Source organism: Canis lupus, chromosome 8 (genome assembly GCF_048164855.1).
Source record: "Canis lupus baileyi chromosome 8, mCanLup2.hap1, whole genome shotgun sequence".
NCBI classification, from domain to species: domain Eukaryota; kingdom Metazoa; phylum Chordata; class Mammalia; order Carnivora; family Canidae; genus Canis; species Canis lupus.
Window position 1 is genome coordinate 53,319,505 of NC_132845.1, and position 21,405 is coordinate 53,340,909.

Consider the following 21,405-nt stretch of genomic DNA (forward strand, 5'->3'; position numbering starts at 1 on the left):
TTTGGGGGCCTTAGATTAGACCCATTATCCCATGAGAATGAAGAAGGGGTTCCAAACTCTGGCCTGCATCAGAATCACCTGGAGTAGTGTTGCCCATTCAAAATAAAAGGTGAGCCATCTATGTCATTTTAAGTTTTCCAGTAGCCATATTTTTAAAAAGTAAAAGGAAACAGGTGAAATTAATTTTAATAATTTATTTAACTCAGTATATCCAAAATATTATCATTTCAACATGTAATATTAAAACTTATTAGGTATTTTGCTTTTTTTCCCCTTAATTGTGGGATGGTGGAACAGTGATCCCCAGTAAACCAGAGAGAAAGCAGTGTGGGTCCTAGGCTGCCTCTCCTAGGCTTTCTTAATAAGCCTTTGAAATCTAGACCTATTTATACTTCTAGCACTTCTAATTCAGAATAGTTTCATTTCAAGGGCTCAGTAGGATATGTGGCTGATGGCTCTTCACTGGACACACTGCTTTCGTGGGCTATGACAGGCTTATATGTGGCTGGTGGCTCTTCACAGGACACTGGACCTGAAAAAGTGGTTAAAACACAGATTGCAGGGTCCACACCCAGAATTTCTGATTCAGCAGACTGGGGTGGGGCCCGAGAATGTGCATTTCTAACAAGTTCCCAGATGATTATGATGCAGTTGGTCTGGGGCCATGCTCTGAGAAGTGTGTGTGTCGAGTTAGACCTGAATCCAGCTGTCTAACAGGAACTCTAGTTCAGGCAGTACAGCATCTCCCATCCTCTGCCCTGAAGGAAATCTGGACAAACCATCAGAATCCACAGAATATTTGGTCCTGAAAACAGTAATTCTTATACACAGAGTCCAAGGGCATTTGTAGAAAAGGAGAAAAGAAGTGAAGAATTCTCTCACCGACCATGTTTCTTGGACTCCTAAGGGCTCAGAAAGCCATTCCTGTTTATTGTTGTTTGTTTGTTTAAAAAAGCAAACTAAAGCCCAGAAAGGTGGAATGGTTTTACCAGAAACCACTCAGACCTGGGCTTGGAGCTCAGTTTCCAATAACTTTTTTTTTTCCCTTCGGATTTCCCTTTGTTTTGTTTTGAAGATTTTATTTATTTATTCATGAGATACACACACAGAGAGAGGCAGAGACACAGGCAGAGGGAGAATCAGGCTCCATGCAGGGAGCCCGATGTGGGACTCGATCCCGGGACTCCAGGATTACGCCCTGAGCTGAAGGCAGATGCTCAACCACTGAGCCACCCAGGCATCCCTCAGATTTCCCTTTGAAATAAAATCTCTGACTCCATTTTCAAGTCATAATATGTCATCCACTTGGCAGCTGGAAGTGGGTTTCACCAGTAGCTAGTCACCCAAGGTGGAGGTTACTAAAAACATTTAAGTTACTCTGAACCAGAGGGAGAAAAACAGCCTGATATGAGGCTAGTCATATCCTGTGGGAATTCAGATACTTTGACTGAAGAGCTTCCTGAAGGGGAAAAGGAGTCTTACTTGTCAATGAATTTGCTGAACCCGTATTCCAGCATATTTGAGAGGCAAGTTGTTTCTGTGGGCTTTATTTCATAGCCGGCAATCTCACTGATCTGCAGAAAAGAGAGGAAAACAAATGCATATTGTTCAAGGTGGCACTGGCCAGTAGACTTTCCATGATGATGGAAACGTTCTCCTCTGTGCTGTCCCTTACAGTAGCTGCTAGTCACCTGTGCCCATTGAGTCCTGGAAATGTGGCCAGTGTGTCTGAGGATTTGAGTTCTGATTTTTATTTAGTTTTACTTGATTTAAATAGCTGTTTAGCTAATGGCTATCAAATTGGATGGTGCGAGTCTAATAATGTGGGAGGCGGCCTAGGAGGCACACTGCTTCCTCTCTGGTTTATTGGGGATCACTGCTCACCAGCGCTGGGCACAGTGCCAACTTGTGAGCACTCTGGGAGATGGAACCAGATCTGGTTTGTTTTTGTGCTCCAGGGCCTAGTGCAAAGCCTGGTCTATGACAGAAGCTGCAATAAGGGTCTGCTGAGTAAAAGGAGAAAGTCCTGAGTATACAGGATATGCAGAACCCCCAATTCTGTGATCTGAGGATGCTGGGAAGGAGGAAGAAACCCCCTTTGCCCAAATATTTTCCTTTCCACCCCAGTGTGCTAACTTGTTGGAACGGTTAGCATTTGGGCCCATTCCTTTGGTGTAAATACTACCCAGGCTTGTCTTTTAAGTGAAAATATCCCTGAAGAAGTTCGTATGTGAAGTCTCTGATGGCTTTGAGCAGTTTTCTCAAGGACTGAGCAAACATGCTCTAGAGGAGTAGGAGGACCTGAAAGAGAATGAGACTCTGAGAAACCTCACCTATTGCCCAATCTCTGTCCAGCCCTAGGAGGACTATGGGATGTCTTATTTAGCCATGTGTCCCTGAAGCATGGCATTTAGTGGGCATCAGTAAATATCTACAGAGTGAAAACATGAATGAAACAGCTAATTCAAATGGCTTACCAGTCATGGCCTGAGGATACTTGGAGGTCCACTAAGATAATGGAAATCATAGAAGTAATTAACATTTATTGAGGGCTTCTATGAAGTAGGCAGTGTTTTAAGACCTTTATGCACTTATTTCATTCCTCCAATAATGATGAGGAAGTTACTAATGTATTATTATTCCTCTTGTACATATAAGGAAACTGAGACAAAGGAAATATGTACCTTGGCCAAGACCATCCAGCTAATAAATGGCAGAATTGGGACTTGGACCCAGTTCTCCCTACAAAGCTCTTCTCCATCACATCTAGTGAGTCTCTCAGGTCTTCCATGTACAGTTGTGAAGGTTATACACTACATAACTCTAAAAAAGTACAATTCACACTGTAGTTCCCCAAAACCACATTCCCTAGAGTTATGGAGTACACAATCTGCACAACTGTTCCTGGTGACCCTGGACTTCGATTTATTCCCTAATACCTGAAAGTACAGCTTAGAACACATACTCTCTCTAGGATTAAATGCTAATAACTATGTAAAGCACTTGGCATAGTGCTTGGCCCATAGAAAAGACTCAGAGATTAGTAGGTTTTTTTTTTTTTTTTTCAGATTGCTTTTGTTGATTACAGAGACTAACAAAGCATTTGGTTTCCTAATTCTAAGAGCCTACAGCTGCCCTGTCCAATATGGAGCCACTAACTTCTTGTGGCTATTTGAAAACTTGAAATGTGACAAGCCCAAACTGAGATGTGCTCTAAGTGTAAAAGCACATCATATTCAAGGACTTAGTATGACAAATGTAATGTGAGAGATTACATTAACATTTTTACATTGACTACTTATTGAAAAATATTTTGAATGTTTGGTTAAATATTTTATTTGGTTAAATAAAATATATTCATAAAATTTATTTCACCTGTTTTTGTTTTTTAATGTGGCTACAAGAAACTTTAAAATTAGACATATGGCTTGTATTATTTTCATTGGGCAGCAATGTCCTAGAGGGCGATCTTTGGTGCGCATCAGGTGGTCAAATGTCACCCTGTTACGACTTGTTTTAAACCACAGTAGCAACCTCTTTGCTGGTATCAGGGCCCCAAACCCAAGGACCAGCCCTTCCTGCTTAAGTTCTGGGAAATGGTCAGAAACCACAGCACAACCACCCCACACCCCATGTCTCCAGAAGATCCATCCTGTACCCTTTAGAGCTAGAGGTGGTTTAACCTTCAGAGTTCCCTGCGAGAGCCAGAAAATTGATCTCCTGAATTAGGCATTAGGGCAGAGAACGGCTTTCCCAGGCTGGCAGCTATCACTGGGGTGGTTTGTGGTTTGACTTACAGTGTAGGCAGGAAGGGGCTCTAGGTGGGAGGGGCACTGTGTGTATCTGGTGGCCTCTCTCCTTTCTGAGCTCACTTTTAACTGTTTAGGCCACTGGGTTTCTGCTTTAGGGGCTCGTTACTCAGGAGCCACCTTCTTGGGGCTATACTCCACTCTTACCTATGGCTATTATCCCCTCTGATCTGGTATTTCTCACCCCATTTCCCCTAGTCACAGACCTAGATTCCAACTCCCTCTCTCACGGTTTACTAGCCATGTGACAATTTACTCTAAGCCTCAGTTTTCTTATCTGGAGACAATGATATTCCCTACTTCAAAGGGCTGTAGGGAAGATAAAATGAGGGAATCCACACAAAATATATAACAGCACCTAGTTCAGAGTTGGTATTCAATATGTTTGAGCTATTACTGATATTGTTCTTTTAATTCTTATTTTTTTGTTTTTTTTCTTTTAATTCAAAGTAATTTTTTTCCAATCTGTCCACCTAAGTGATCTGTAAATGAGAATTATGAATGTCTAGGATTGGTTGGGCTTTTTAAAGTACCCACATATGAGAACAGCATCATCACAGGGAGAGCACCAAGTAGAGGAGATATCCTGAGTCTCCTGGGAGGGTTGTTTAAATGCCATTGACAAGGGTACTTTCCATAGTGCCACCTTATGGAGAGATAGCACTATCAAAGGCGATTTGTTTACCCAACCTCCCCAGCCCTCCAAATGGGTCAAAGCTCTAGTTGGGCTAGGTCCATGGGGAGTGGCACCCTATGAGCACCTATAATTGGGGGTAGCTGCCCCTGTGCGGACCCCTCTGCTAGGGCAGTACAAGACCAGAAGTCTACTCAGATGACTTCTCGCCTGTCCTCCTTTACACCCTTTGCTTAGATGTTGAATTTCAAGGCTTTCTGGGAAATAAAAGCAGTTCCTCTTTACAGAAAACTCTGGAATTTCTGATATATCAAGATCTCTATATTCCCAGAGAGATCAAAATGCTTCTAGCTCAGACTTCATTCTCTGAAAGGTAATGGATGTGCTTTCAGAGTGAGTCCTTCCAGAGGCTTGTCCTCAGTCTTGTGCATGGTTCCCAGAGAGGAATTCCAGGCCGAATCATAGAGAAATCTGCCTATGGAGAGCCAGTCTCATTTCCACCTCCACACAGAGCAACTCCTGGGTAGAGGACGTTTCAAGGCCATTGCTAGCCCTTGAATGTGATGATTATTTTAGAAACACAGTGAGTTTTCTTTTTTCTGCTTAGTGTTCACACCACACTTATCACCCTCACACTTGGTTGCTTATAAAAGTCCCAACTATTTTTAGGGAGAATATTTATTATTCTCATTTATAGACTCAAAGGGCTGAAAGAAGAGTGAAATGTTATTTCTGAACATAGCCTGTTGGACAACGGGGCTCTACAGTCTGGTCAGCCCAAGCAGGAACCATCTGGCATTGTCAGGAGGCAGAAAAGGTGTGGCTTTCTCTTTTGTGTGTCCTAGGTCAAGGGACAAATCAAGGCCTTCCCAATGTAATTCAATGCTCTTATCACCCTGTAGGACCCTGAGCAGCCATTTGCTTAGGGAAGGAGACAAGGAGAGGCTTTGTGGTCATTGGCTAGAGCAGTACTTAAATATCAGCAGTAGGGTCGCCAAAGAAAAGGGTCAACCTGTTCATTCTGCCCCTTTCCTTCCTTTAAAAGATTTTCCCTGGGATCCCTGGGTGGCTCAGCGGTTTAGCACTTGCCTTCGGCCTGCGGCATGATCCTGGAGTCCTGGGATCAAGTCCCACATCAGGCTTCCTGCATGGAGCCTGCTTCTCCCTCTGCCTGTGTCTCTGCCTCTTTCTCTCTCTAATAAATAAATAAAATCTTTTAAAAAAATAAAAAAATAAAAGATTTTCCCCCCCATTACTGCTGCTTTAGCCTCAAGTAGATTCTCCCTTTCAGAAAGCAGACGCTGGACCCAGTATTGATTGGTTCCTGCCTTCTAAAGGGCTACCAAGACCAGGTATGCATTGGGTATGGATTGGGCTGGCGAGGGGTGGAGAGTGACAGGAACCTGCTGCCAGTGCCGGTCTTTCATTCCTGGGTTGCAGGAAATGCTGAGGATAGGGATGTGCTGCTTGAATTTATCAATCTTGACTTTCACATTCTCTGCTAACCGCCTGGGTGCAGGTACATCAGCTAGGGTCTTGGTCAATTTATATATTGTTCTCCACATATTCCCTATTTCCTCTGCAATCTCCTCAGCATTCAGCAAAAAGAGGGGTCCTGAAATAGAAAACATGGGGTGAGGGAAGGGTCAGACCATCGAGTGGTTATTAGTCACGTACACTTCTAACTCTGTGCAATAAGAATTGTGCCTGTGAGTATGGATATTGGAACAGGCACAGGCTTGGAGTTGGATCTGGAACTGAAACATCTCCTTAGCTAATGAAACCCTGAGCATGTTTTCTTGAACCCTTCTAAACCCTCAACAGTATCACCTATGATACAGGGGTAATAATGGACACTCTGGAATGTGATTGTGAACATTAAGTGAGCTAAGTGGCTAATACAATGTCTGGAGTGTAATGCAAGTGCAGTTAAGGAACTGACTGTTGGGATGCCTGGGTGGCTCAGTGGTTGAGCGTTTGCCTTTGGTTCAGGGCATGATCCAGGTCCAGGGATCAAGTCCCGCATTGGGCTCCCTGCCTATGTCTCTGCCTCTCTCTGTCTCTCATGAATAAATAAAATAAAAAATCTTATAAAAAGGAATTGATTGTTAATAGTGGTGTGGATACTATTATAGAGGCAGTAAAGGTGTTCCACAAATGCTGTGAAATATTGACAATTGGGGGATGACAGCTCTGGCAATTTTTATGTAAGTTTGAAATTATCTTAAGATTTTTTATAAACAAAGAATGACCTCTCATTTTTAAAAACATGCTCCAAGACTTTTCTTCATAGGGAACCTATAGCATTTGGGTTTCACATTCAGTCAAAATCCTTCCATGCTGCTGCTTTCTTCCCCTTGGACATTTCAAACAGGTATTAAATCTTGCATCATGATGTTGCAAATTTACTCAGAAGTATTTTTCTTTCATGACTACTGAGACTAAATAAAGCTTTATTAATTTTACATGCTTAATCAGCCAGACATTTTTGAGGTGAGTAGTCAAAAATTAAAACTTTTTGAAAAGAAGAAATGTATGCAGTATCCAGGGAATATATAAAAGTAATAATATATCATGTCCATCAGGGGTTTTCATGGGAATGTAAGGCTGGTTTAATATTTGAAAAATCAGACAATATAATAAACTATATTTGCAGTCTAAAAAAGGAAAATCACATGATAATATCAATTGATGTGGAAAAAGCATTCGACAAAATTCAGTATCCATTCATGATAAAAACCTCTAAACCAACTAGGAATAGGAAAGAGCTTACTCAGCTCAATAAGGGGCATTTATGAAAAACCTATACTACCATTAGACTCTCTATTGGAACTTTGTACAGCTTTTTACATGTCACTCATACTTCACTAAAGTGCTTTTAAAAAACCAAACCAAACCAAGCCAAACCCCTAATAGTTAATGGTGAAATATGTAATACTTTTTCCCTAAGATGAGGAACAAGGCAAGGATTTTCACTCTAACAATTCCTAATCTATATCATACTTAAAGTCCTTGACAATACAACGAGGCATGAAAAAGAAATAGGAGGCATACAGCCTGGAAAACAAGAAATAAAATGTCTTAGTTTTCCAGATGACATGACTATTTATATAGATGATCCAAGAAATCTAAAGAATAGCAATAAGTGGGTCGCCTGGGTGGCTCAGTTAGCTGAGCAATGGATTCTTGATTTCAGCTCAGGTCATGACCTTGGGGTTGTGGAACTCTGAATTGGGCTCAGTGGGGAGTCTGCTTGAGGATTCTCTCCCTTCTTTCTGTCCCTCCCCCTGCTCATATGTGTGTGTGTGTGTGTGTGTGTGTGTGTGTGTGTGCGCCTGCACTCTCACTCTCAAATAAATAAATCTTAAAAAAAATAAAGTACAGCAGTAACAAAATCTTTGCTAGTGAGCAAAAACGTTGTAACAGAAATAGGAAGACATCTGATAGGTTCATTAGTAGACTGAACACAGATGAAAGAATCTTTGAGCTTAAGGATATATCATTAGAAACTTCCAAAATTAAAAAAAAAAAAAAAAGATGGGGAAAAAATTGGAACAGAATGGCTAAGAACTGTGGGATAACTACAAAAGATATGACACACAAGTAATGGAAATAACAGAGGGAGAATGAAGAGAATGGAACAGAAAAAAATATTTGAAGAATAAGACAGAATATTCCCCAAATTAATGTCAGCCACCAAGCCACAGATCCAGGATTAATGCCAAAAACTACACTTAGATATATTCAAGCTGTAGAAAATCAAAGTTAAAGAAAAAACTTTAAAACAGCCAGAGGGTAGGGGAACCACCATACCTTAGGGGAGCAAAGATAAGCATTACATTCCCTTTTTCCTCAGAAACCATACAAACAAGAATAGAGTGGAATGAGAGAAGAAAAACCCCACCAACCTTAAAGTTCTGTATTCTGAGAAATTATCCTTCTAGAGTGAAGGAACAAAAAATACTTTTTCAGACAAACAAATTGAGAGAATTTGTTGCCAGTAGACCTATGTTGCAATAAATGTTACAAGAAGTTCTTTTTTTTTTTTTTAAGATTTTATTTATTTATTCATGAGAGATACAGAGAGGCAGAAACATAGGCAGAGGGAGAAGCAGGCTCCCTGCAGCGAGCCTGATGCAGGACTCAATCCCCAGGACCCTGAGATCATAACCTGAAGCAAAGGCAGACATTCAACCACTGAGCCACTCAGGTGCCCCTGTTACAAGAAGTTCTTGAAAAGAAGGAAAAGGATTTGTCAGAAACTCAGACTTACATAAAGAAAGGAAGAGCATTAGAGAAGGAAAAGTGAAGGTAAAATAAATATTTTTATTTTCCCTATTCTTAGCTGATCTAACAGTTAAGTTTGTTCAAAATAATAAAAGCAACAATATATTTGATGATTACAGTTTATATACAGATGAAATGAATAACAGAAATGATACAACAGATGGAAGAGAGGAATCAGGGATACTTTCCTATTACAAGACATTTTTTTTAAAAAGATTTTATTTATTTACTCATGAGAGAGACAGAGAGGCAGAGACATAGGCAGTGGGAGAAACAGGCTCCACGCAGGGAGCCCGACGTGGGACTCGATCTAGGGTCTCCAGGATGGCGCCCTGGGCTGAGGGCGGCGCTAAACTGCTGAGCCACTCAGGCTGTCCTACAAGACATTTTTTATTTTTTTATTTTTATTTTTTAAAGATTTTATTTATTTATTCTTCATAGAGACACACACACACACAGAGGCACAGACACAGGCAGAGGGAGAAGCAGGCTTCATGCAGAGAGCCTGATGTGGGACTCGATCCGAAGTCTCCAGGATCACGCCCTCAGCTGCAGGCGGCGCTAAACCGCTGCGCCACCGGGGCTGCCCGAGACATTTTTTTAAACAAAGTTATATATAAACCTTAAATATAGCCCAGCAATCTACTCCTGAGCATTTACCCCAGAGGAATGAAAACTTATGTCAACATGAAAATGCAGGCATGAATGTTTATAGCAGCTATTCATAAGAGTCTGAAACTGGTAATAGCCCAAATATCTACCAATGGGTAAGTGGGGTAAATGAGCTGGTATATCCACGCAATAGAATACTACCCCAAGCATAAAAGGGAAGGACCTATGGTTATAACTAATAACTTGAATGAATCTCAAAGTAGTATGCAGTGTGAAAGAAGCACTTTCAAAAGGTTATACACTGTATCATTCTACTTACAAAACAATTTCAAAAAGAGAAAACTATAGTAACAGTGAAGAGCTCCACAGTGCCAGGTCTTTTGGCTGGGGGTAGTGTGTGACTTTTGGCTGGTGGTAGAGTGACTACAAAGGGGGCAGTATGAGAAATTTTATTGAAGTGATGAAACTTGTTTTGTTTTTTAAGATTTTATTTATTTATTCATGAGAGACACAGAGAGAGGCAGAGACACAGGCAGAGGGAGAAGCAGGCTCCATGCAGGGAGCCCAACATGGGACTCAATCTTGGGACTCCAGGATCTTGCTCTGGGCCAAAGGTGGCGCTAAACTGCTGAGCCACCCGGGCTGCCCAACTTCTGCTTTCTGATTGTGGTGAATCTATATATGTGTTAACATTTAGAACTATATGCCAGAATGTTCTTTCTGCTGTTATGAATTTAAAATTAAAAATTTAGGGACACCTAGGTAGCTCAGTAGTTGAGCATCTGCCTTTGGCTCAGGGCATGACCTTGGAACCCTGGGATCAAGTCCCACATTGGGTTCCCCACAGGGAGCCTGCTTCTCCCTCTGCCTATGTCTCTGCCTCTCTCTGTGTGTCTCTCATGAATAAATAAGATCTTTTAAAAAAATAAAGATTTAAAGGCAAAAAAATTTTAATACAATTTATCTTTTCAATAAAAAGACGGTAAACTATAAATATTTCCTTAACACCATAAAAATTTTGTATCTCAAACCAACAAAAAGCATCATGTTTAAAGGTGACACTCTGTAAAAGCTCCCATTACAATTAGGAATAAGACAAAGGGGCCCATTATTAGCACTGTTTATTTTGGAGGTGCTAATCAACACAGACAGTGAATAAAAAAGGGGGTATACAAATAAGGTAAAATATTAGAATTGTCCAGATATGATTGATTACATGGAAAAATTAAGAGCATCAGTGAAAAAGGAAAAAATTTTAAGTGAAAAAGAAAAATACCAATTCAAATATTAAATCAGCCAAATAAATAAATAAATAAATAAATAAATAAATTGGCAAAAATAGTTTTAAAAGCTATTATTTCCCAGATTTGTTAAGGGTGTGAGGAATGGGCACTCTTAGTACTGCTAGAAGGGTACTTTTAAAATTTAAAACATAACTTTTCTGGAAGACAGTAACAACAACAACAAAAACAGTTTTTAAACTCCTAATAGGGCAGCCCTGGTGGCTCAGTGGTTTAGTGCTGCCTTCAGCCCAGGGCCGGATTCTGGAGACCCAGGATTGAGTCCTGCGTTGGGCTTCCTGCATGGAGCCTGCTTCTGCCTCTGCCTGTGTCTCTGCCTCTCCCTCTCTCTGTGTCTCTCATGAATAAATAAATTCTTAAAGAAAAAAAAAAAGGGTTGGTACTTCAAAAAAATAAATAAACTCCTAATAATTTTTATCACATGACTTTTGATCTAGCTATTTCACTTTCAGGAACTTCTCCTAAGAAAATGATCATAGTTGCATCTATTAAACGGGCAACAGACGTTCATCACAGTTGTGGTCATTTAACATTGAAGCAATGGAAACAAACTGTGGGCTCAGCTCTAAGGATCTTGGAGTTTGTCCTCTGCTTATGTACACTCTCCCCAGGTGACATCATTCATGGCTTTTCATTGTAATCTACAATCAATTATTTCCCAATATAAATCACCCCCCCCCCAGACATATAACTTAACTTCAGGCTGATATATTCAACTGTTGATTAATATTCCCATTTGGGTGTCTGCAGACACCTTGAACTCTGTATATTCAAACCGATGGGTCTTTTTTCCCAGCAAATTTGTTACTTCTCTTGTTTAGTGATGGCAATATTCACCAAATTGCCTGGGCTCATAATCTGGGAGTCCCCCAGTTTCTTCCCTCTCCCTCCCTGCCCCCTGCCCCATATCAGATCAATCCTGATAAGTCCAGATAAGTCCTGTTGACTCTACCTCCTCCATTTCTCCCTAACCTCCAGGATCTAGAGAAAAAGTAGTAGTTTACAGATGTCTATGGCACTCTGGGCTTTCTTAAAGCAGCACAGTGGTGGAAATGCCATCTTCTTCTTCCCCCCATCTGCCTCTTTGCAATCCATGGCTCTGGTTGGCTGCCTCTTCTATTTTTACCCTGGTGACAGGTCTGGCTCTTCAATTCCTATTTACTATCATTATCACATCACAAAAATTTGACTGTGTGGATGTGTTAATCCAGAGTATAACAATATGATGAAAAGTCTAGCTTAAATCTGAAGTCCAAACCCTATTCTAGAACTGGCTGGGTTGGATCCACTACCCCATCAGCCACCATGTCCCAGTAGACTAAGCCCAAAGCGTACCATTCATCCACTCCTCTGACTTGATGCTAAACTCATATGCCGTCAGCCATAGCTGCTCATAAGGCACTTTGTTGATCATCAAGGCTTGCAGGAGAGGGAAGGTACTCTTCTCCTTTTCCAACAGTTCCTCCTCCTTATTGATCAACTGCAGGGCAAAAGGGGATGCTGTTTAATTGGGTGGGTGGTTTTCTGAACCCTAGAAGACACCATGGCAAATTTCTCAGTGCTTTGAAAGACAAGTTGAGGAAGATGTTCATTCATCCAGAGAGTAAGAGAGGAAAATAAGACATAGGCTCAAATAAGAAGGTCCTTCTGCTACCTCTGAGGGCTGTGACAGCTAAGATCTAGCTGGATGAAACTCTAGGATAAATTGCTGCTTGCTCCATCATCTTTGATCCCACTCTACCATATCCATTTCCCCATTTTCACAATTTTCATATGTATGTTAGCTGTTTACATGATGCTGCCCCTTTTTATGCTGACTTACCTCAACAATAAGAGCTTTAAGGGTTAAAGAACTCACTAGTTGACCTTCAGGGAAATTTATTTAGCCTCTCCAAGCCTTAGTTCTCCTATTTAAATAGAGATAAATGGGGATGATAACAGTACCTACCCCAAAGGTTTGTTATGGGTATTAAGTGATATATCATATATGAAGCCCTTTGTATATTGTCAAGCACATAATAAATACTCAATGTATGTGAGCAACTATTCTACTGTAATTGTTTCTTTTTTTTTTTTTTCTGTAATTGTTTCTTTGTGTACTCAATGACTAACAAAAAAGCTGCCATAATGTAGGGGTATAGAAAAAGAGAGTTGAAAGCACCAATGAATGAACTGGTCAATCCACCAATCAATACTATCCACCTGACAGGTAATGTTAAGAAAATACAAAACTGAGAAGCAGACTCAACAGGACAGGACAATCATAAGTCTCCAGCCCCAGACGCCAAGACTCCAAACCTCAAATTCCACCAGTGCTTGATCTAGGTTCTTTGAAAGCTCGTGAAGCTTTTCAACATTGTTCTTCATTTCTTCTGTGGTCATCACTTCACGTTTCCTAAACCCTTCCAGTTCCTTGTTGTAGCCTTCAAGTTTCGACCCAAATTCTGAGCACCTAAAAGTAAAGGACAGCCCCATCACATTTGAACTTTCCACTTTTGATTTTCAAAGTATCAGCAATTGCCCATCCATATTCAAGCCTGGGGAGAATGTGATCTTCTAATGCATTTTATATATATTATCCTACACATATATATAATATATATTTATATATATTTTCTATATATAGATAATATCCTTATTTATCTATTTATTATCCTATATATATATATATATATATATATATATATATATAAAACTTATTATCCTACCTCCCAGAGATGTCTGCTGTGACCCTATTGGCAGTTAAACATTTCCAGATGTTTACCTGTACAGGTAAATATGTATGTGTGTATATATATGAACTCTATATATACCTATTCCATACACACATCATATTTAAAATGTGTGTATATACGTATTATTTAGTCATCCATTAGATACTTATTGTTGAGGGCTAAATACATTTGAAGGGCTGCTCTAGGCATCAGGGAGACATTTGTAATATATACTATTAAGATCCCTATCCTTCTATTTTAGTTTGGGGAAACCTAGATAAGAAACATATGGATTACAAAAATCAATGCCCAGAAATCAATGGCATTCCTATACACTAACAATGAGACTGAAGAAAGAGAAATTAAGGAGTCAATCCCATTTACAATTGTACCCAAAAGCATAAGATACCTAGGAATAAACCTAACCAAAGAGGTAAAGGATCTATACCCTAAAAACTATAGAACACTTCTGAAAGAAATTGAGGAAGACACAAAGAGATGGAAAAATATTCCATGCTCATGGATTGGCAGAATTAATATTGTGAAAATGTCAATGTTACCCAGGGCAATTTACACATTTAATGCAATCCCTATCAAATTACCATGGACTTTCTTCAGTTGGAACAAATCATCTTAAGATTGTGTGGAATCAGAAAAGACCCCAAATAGCCAGGGAAATATTAAAAAAGAAAACCAGAGCTGGGGGCAGATTTAATGTTGTACTACAAAGCAATCCCTATCAAAATACCATGGACTTTCTTCAGAGAGTTAGAATAAATTATTTTAAGATTTGTGTGGAATCAGAAAAGACCCCAAATAGCCAGGGGAATTTTACAAAAGAAAACCATATCTGGGGGCATCACAATGCCAGATTTCAGGTTGTACTACAAAGCTGTGGTCATCAAGACAGTGTGGTACTGGCACAAAAACAGACACATAGATCAATGGAACAGAATAGAGAACCCAGAAGTGGACCCTGAACTTTATGGTCAACTAATATTCGATAAAGGAGGAAAGACTATCCACTGGAAGAAAGACAGTCTCTTCAATAGATGGTGCTGGGAAAATTGGACATCCACATGCAGAAGAATGAAACTAGACCACTCTCTTTCACCATACACAAAGATAAACTCAAAATGGATGAAAGATCTAAATGTGAGACAAGAGTCCATCAAAATCCTAGAGGAGAACACAGGCAACACCCTTTTTGAACTCGGCCACAGTAACTTCTTGCAAGATACATCCACGAAGGCAAAAGAAACAAAAGCAAAAATGAACTATTGGGACTTCATCAAGATAAGAAGCTTTTGCACAGCAAAGGATACAGTCAACAAAACTAAAAGACAACCTACAGAATGGGAGAAGATATTTGCAGATGACGTATCAGATAAAGGGCTAGTTTCCAAGATCTATAAAGAACTTCTTAAACTCAATACCAAAGAAACAAACAATCCAATCATGAAATGGGCAAAAGACATGAAGAGAAATCTCACAGAGGAAGACACAGACATGGCCAACATGCACATGAGAAAATGCTCTACATCATTTGCCATCAGGGAAATACAAATCAAAACCACAATGAGATACCACCTCACACCAGTGAGAATGGGGGACATTAACAAGGCAGGAAATCACAAATGTTGGAGAGGATGCGGAGAAAAGGGAACCCTCCTGCACTGTTGGTGGGAATGTGAACTGGTGCAGCCACTCTGGAAAACTGTGTGGAGGTTCCTCAAAGAGTTAAAAATAGACCTGCCCTACGACCCAGCAATTGCACTGTTGGGGATTTACCCCAAAGATTCAGATGCAATGAAACGCCAGGACACCTGCACCCCAATGTTTATAGCAGCAATGTCCACAATAGCCAAACTGTGGAAGCAGCCTTGGTGTCCATCGAAAGATGAATGGATAAAGAAGATGTGGTTTATGTATACAATGGAATATTACTCAGCCATTAGAAACGACAAATACCCACCATTTGCTTCAACATGGATGGAACTGGAGGGTATTATGCTGAGTGAAGTAAGTCAATCGGAGAAGGACAAACATATATTCTCATTCATTTGGGGAATATAAATAATAGTGAAAGGGAATATAAGGGAAGGGAGAAGAAATGTGTGGGAAATATCAGAAAGGGAGACAGAACATAAAGACTGCTAACTCTGGGAAACGAACTAGGGGTGGTGGAATGGGAGGAGGGCGGGGGGTGGGGGTGAATGGGTGACGGGCACTGAGGGGGGCACTTGATGGGATGAGCACTGGGTGTTATTCTGTATGTTGGTAAACTGAACACCAATAAAAAATTAATTTATTAAAAAAAAGACTCCTAACTCTGGGAAACGAACTAGGGGTGGTGGAAGGGGAGGAGGGCGGGAGGTGGGGGTGAATGGGTGACGGGCAACGAGGGGGGCACTTGACAGGATGAGCACTGGGTGTTATTCTGTATGTTGGCAAATTGAACACCAATAAAAATAAATTTATTATAAAAAAAGAAACATATGGATTGATGAATGGGTGGGTGAATGGATAGATGGATGGATAAATTCATACATAGATAAATATAAGATGAAGTATTTCTGATAGACATAAAAACTGAAAAAAATAAAACAGGGCAGAGTGCCTAGTGGGTGGAAGTAGAGGGCTACTTTAGCTAGAATGATCAGGGAAGATCTTTTTTACAACAAAGAAGGTCACACATTTAATTCTCCCTTTTTCTAACAAGGTAGACTATATTATATAGTGTTATGCTATAATTGCTTAGCATATTATAGTTTCCAAAGTACTTTCATGTCCACAATATATACATATGTATATATTTCATACAATAATACAGTCATTAGTAAATAGGAGGCACTCAGGAAACTAGGTTGAGTAAGTCCCAAAATGTATTTGAGGGACTACCTGGAGTCTGAGGGAGGATAATTTAGGGATTTAAAAATGGTGGATTGGTCAGAATTCTGGCATGAAATGGAATTCATTCCAGTGTTCAAAGAGAGAGGCTTTAATGAAGGGACTATCTACACAGATAAGATATGGGTAGCTTCCGAGGGAAGCCACTATGACCTCTAGGGCCAAAGGAGCAGTGGGAACGGAAACCATGGAGAAGCAAGACTTGTCATCCAGGAGGGATGAAGCTACTGCCAGAGCTCCAGGGCTAAACAGTGAGGGAAAGGAGAAAAAGTCATCACTCTCCAAACTCCTGAGCCTCTCTGCTGGTGGAGCCCTGTCTGGATCCAACAGACAAGGGAGACAGAGGCTAGACTATGGGTGTCAGTTGACTAGGCACTAAGTGGACAGAGGAGGAAGAAGGTGTAAGAAGGAATTGAGGGTTGGGTGTGGGGATTAGAAAATGGGGAATAATTAGTGCCGAAGCAAAAAATTAATGTGGCTGGTAAAATAGGTCAAGTTTCTTTCTTTCTTTTTAAGTTCTATATATTTGATAATAAATTTGGATTAAGAGAGAGCAAGAGCAAGGAGAGGGAGAAACAGATTTCCCACTGAGCAGGGAGCCTCATGATGTGGGGCTCGATCCGAAGGACACTGAGATCATGACCTGAGCCCAAGGCAGATGCTCAACTGACTGAGCTACCCAGGTGAGGTAATGGAGTTGCTTTCACAGAAGACAAATTAAATGAACATTGCTCAGCCCCCCCTCACATACTGTTCTCAAGATTAATGCAAAAATGATGGATGTGAGGTTTAAGCATTCCGTAAAGAGAGGGCTGAGCCCAGGGCTTCGGATTTCTCCTGGAGCCCTCCTCTGCTAAATTCTGCTATGGAGAGTGGAGGAACCAGTAGGTGTCATCAGGGTGAGAGTTGCCCCTCCAAGAGCAGATAGCCAGTGTTCTCCTCTCATCATAAATGACAGTTCCCATTTCTCCCAGAGTCACCCCTTACTCCCCTGAACTTTAACAACACTTATTGATTCTAAGTAGTGGGACAGCACTGCTCCAAAAGTATACTCGCAAGGCTGTGGTTTATCAGTGAAGCATTTTTTCTCCCCAAAGAAGTCATCGTTCAAGGTATGAAGGTAGCAGACAGCTTTTGAATTCCTACCATGTGCTAGGTACCACTCAGGCACAATCTCAGGTCATCTCACTTCATCCTTTTGCACAATGAGAACTCTCACAAAAAGATATGATCTGAGATGGGCTCAGTTATCCAATTTTCCAGATGAGGACACTGAGGCTCAAGAAGATAAAGAAACTTGCTCCTGTTCATCTAACCTACAAATCAGTTCCATGATGGAGGCTGTACATAAGGGGACATGGGGTAAATGGGGACACTGTACTTTCTCAATTTTGTTGTGAATTTAAGACTGTTCCAAGAAATAAATTTATTTTATTTTATTTTATTATTTTTTAAAATTTTATTTATTTTATTAATTAAAAAATATCAGTAGCAACCATTTGGCTAAAATTTCTGGGTAGAGAGAGAAGAAGGTTGCTGGAAGTGTGTACACACATCCACTTTTGTTGTTGCTGTTGTTTTTTTCTGGATAGCAGACCTAGGCCATATTTTGAAGGCAGTGAATAAATAGTTTTCTCCTTCAGTCCAAACTCCCATTCTGTGTAGAAATCCCTGCTTTTATCTACTCGTTTCCTTTCTTGTGAGTATTTACAGGGATTGTAAGATCCAAAGTTAGGCTGGGGGCCATTCATGTATGAAGGGGATAGTAACTGGTAAGACCCTACTGTTCATAAACCTAGTGTTACAAGCTGGGATGGCCATTAATGCATGTATGTCTTTGCCATCTACGTGGCTCTTGACCCACTTCGCTTGACATTGTTTGATTTTTCAGTAGGTCTGTATTTTCTCTGCCCCTGGATCAAAATTTTTATTTAGTGTGCAAACACATTTAACATGTCTGGAATACAGCACAGCACATAGTAAAAATCTGTAAAAAAAAAAAAAAATCCTAGTTGAATTGACAAATAATGAATGAATAAATTATATAGCCACATTAGTACTGAACAAAACCAGCTGCCAAACAGGCCATCTCTCAGCCTCCTACCATGCCTCTATGATCCCTGTCTTGCTATCTCACAAATCTGTGATCTCTAATGTAAGGGGGATGATTTTGCTATTATTATTGTGAGGCCATTATGCCATGCCACTATTTTTGTCTTTTTCTCTCTGCACTGCCAAATTCCAATTGTTCAAGGCAGGGAGGGAAGGCACTGGCAGGGTCACTAGAGTGAATGAAGCAGGCTTAAAGAGAACATCCCTCAGTGGGAAACAAAAGAAAATTCTTTCTCTACCAGTTGTTTCCAGCCTTCGCCCACGCATTGCTGTGGGGGGGCTCTGAGCAGAACCAGGAACCTACAGCGTGTTATCCAGTGGGTATCATTTCTAAAACAATCTCACACTCTTTCTGTACCTTTTAATGAGGTCCATCTCAGCCTGATCCCTCTTGCTAAGGAGCAAGTTTCGGCTGTTTTCAAAGATATCTTCAATCTGGTCTGGCCAGAGGAACAGAGTGCTGTTCAACTTGATATCCTCTTCTGCAAAACACATACAGTCAGCTCCAGGACACTCCTCAGCATAGGTCAACATGCAGGGAGTTAATTCAGCAGAACAAAAGGTCAACAGAAGTGGGTGAGGGGGTGGCAACGAATGGATGGGCCCATTATGGATGAATGATAACCAACATTTATGGAGCACTTACCAAATGCCAGGCTAGAAAGGCAATGGTATTGTCATCCTTGTTTTTGCAGATGGAAAACAAAGGTTAGCCAAGTAGTCAAGATCACACTGCTAGAAGGTGGCAGGGACGACTTCAGTCCCAGGTCTAACAAACTCCAAAGCCGATGTTCTAACCATTGTGCTTCACTGCGTTCCCAGGCTAGGTTTGGGTAGAGTAGAAACCTGGGCTCATGTTCTGATTCTCCTCTTTAAACTGTCACCATCTGAGTCCCAGTCTCCCTTTTGGTTAAATGTCAGTAATAAAATCAGTGCCAGATCCCCTGCTCATCCTAAGACTCTGGTCAGCTGAAATATCCTGGGTTCCCTCTGTACCCTTGGGAACTTAGGAAGCAAAGGTCCAGTGTGTGTTCACATGGTCAAGGGCACAGCTCATGAATATGTGGGTTGGCAGGGCATTGCTTTCCACTCCCAGTCCCCATCTCTCCATTCCATCACTCTTCCCCACAAACACCATGAATACCAGGTAATTCACAGATGGAAGAAGGATCTGAAAACTTAGCTTGTGGACACTGTATCAGTTTTTCCTTCAGAACCTGGTCCCTACAAAACTCTACCTTGGCCCAATAAGCCTTGAAGGGGCCCTAGCCATTTCTTTCCTTTTAAGATATACAGGGGCATGAAGGAAAGTGCCCTGGCCTCTCCTCAAAGGTGGAATTGCATTAAGATTATAGATGAAATAAATCTATCCATTTATAAAGGGACTCTGCATTTGGAAGTGACTTTTTCAGAAACACCAGACACAGATATCAAGAAAGGCATCTAAGAACTCATCAAGTCCCTAGATATTTCTTCTTTTAGCTTAACAATAAGATCCCTTTTGTTTGATTCAAATTTCTTTGTGTAAGAGTGTGGAAATTAGTGCCTTTAATATATGGGGATGCTTGAAAAGCAGCTCTCCCAAAATTGACATTTAGTGGTAGGATTACTAACTCTCCTTCCTGACTCCTTATTTCTAAAAATATAAATATACATTTGCATATAAGTCTACAGGGTGTTGGACTTACGGGGTAGGTCTGCATAATCCATCAAGAACTCTAACCGTTCAATTGCATCTCTAAGTTGCCTCCTGAGTTTGAACACGGTGACATTACTGGATTTCTTTAAGAATTCAATGAGGAATACCAGCTCCTCAGTGTTGGCAGGAATCTCACTGACTTTGTCTGCGATGATATTGTACTGATTACAAATGCTACAGGGAAAGAAACAGCCACCATCACCATTATCACCTAAAATCACTTTCTTATAAAATCTATTATGCTAAACAGGCATGATTCTTATTTGTCAACTAGAATAATGGTTTCCAACTTTTCTCTACCTGCAAATCCATGATGGGTAATATTTACATGCACACCACACTCAATAATAAAAACAGTAGTAAAGGAAATAATATCTCATGGGTTTACTATGTCCTATGCCCCATTCTAATCACTGAATATATATTGGCTCATTTAATCTTCACAACATTCTAAGGGGTAGGGACGATTATCAACATTTTAGAATGGAAGAAAGTAAGGCTGAATAACTTTATCCAAAGCAACATGGTGTGGAGGTATCAGAGACAAGATGTGAACTTGGTTCAATCAGTTCCAAAGCTTGTACTCTTAATAAATGTACCATGGGTAGAATCCAGATTTAGACAAAAACAACATGAATACCACCATCACTACCACCACCAATAGTGACTCTTTGAATTTTATGTTGAGCAGAGCACTAAATTAATTGGTAATCACTACTCTTCACAGTATGTCAGCAAATTTATCCTCATGTGCTAGGAGTAGTTCCTAGATGATAAAGAGAAACTGACATTCAACCACTGGATCTAACTGCCCACTTCCCAAACAGAAGACTATGAAAAAGGGTACTACTATAAGGATAATTCAAATTTATACAAAAGCCAATGATGACTATCATCAGTATTTTAATTATAATTAAGAACAAATTATCTGCAATACATCCATGCCTAGCACACAGTGGCCTTCAAGAACTGTTAGCAAATTGCTCTCACAGTGTTTGTTATTAGTCTGATCATTACACTGATCATTACATGTTGACGTTCATAAATTACAGATAAAAACCACTCCTCTCAATATTGAAGTCCTCAATATTTTTTTTGTTTTTATTTTTTTAATTGAAGTATAATTGACACTCAATAATTCTTCTTAATGTAAGGAGACCTCACCATAATGAAGCTAATTTTATCAAACTGAAGAAAATAGGATTAAAACATCTTTGCAGATGCTGCCAAGACTTTAGAAATGATTTTTTATGTAATTTAGAAGATTTCTGCAGAGAAAAATTAACTACTGCACAACATAGGTTCAATACTGTAGATTAGAAGTATT

At 40.2% G+C, this 21,405-nt stretch overlaps 1 protein-coding gene across 10 annotated transcripts in view; it reads right to left on the reverse strand.

Moving 5' to 3' along the window:
• The window catches only part of DNAH3 (dynein axonemal heavy chain 3), a 171,600-nt gene that overhangs the window by 111,698 nt on the left and 38,497 nt on the right, over window positions 1-21,405 (reverse strand). For 6 of the 10 annotated variants that reach the window (XM_072836051.1, XM_072836052.1, XM_072836054.1 and 3 more), the window contains 6 exons: window positions 20,068-20,252; window positions 18,738-18,861; window positions 12,942-13,095; window positions 11,979-12,123; window positions 5,847-6,058; window positions 1,483-1,574 (listed from right to left, as the gene is read on the reverse strand). In XM_072836051.1, the coding sequence (XP_072692152.1) occupies window positions 1,483-1,574; window positions 5,847-6,058; window positions 11,979-12,123; window positions 12,942-13,095; window positions 18,738-18,861; window positions 20,068-20,252 (912 nt within the window). Of the gene's footprint in view, window positions 1-207; window positions 533-1,482; window positions 1,575-3,356; window positions 5,639-5,846; window positions 6,059-8,522; window positions 8,675-11,978; window positions 12,124-12,941; window positions 13,096-18,737; window positions 18,862-20,067; window positions 20,253-21,405 lie in introns of those variants that run through there. The other 4 variants (XM_072836057.1, XM_072836058.1, XM_072836059.1 and 1 more) reach the window with 4 other exon arrangements.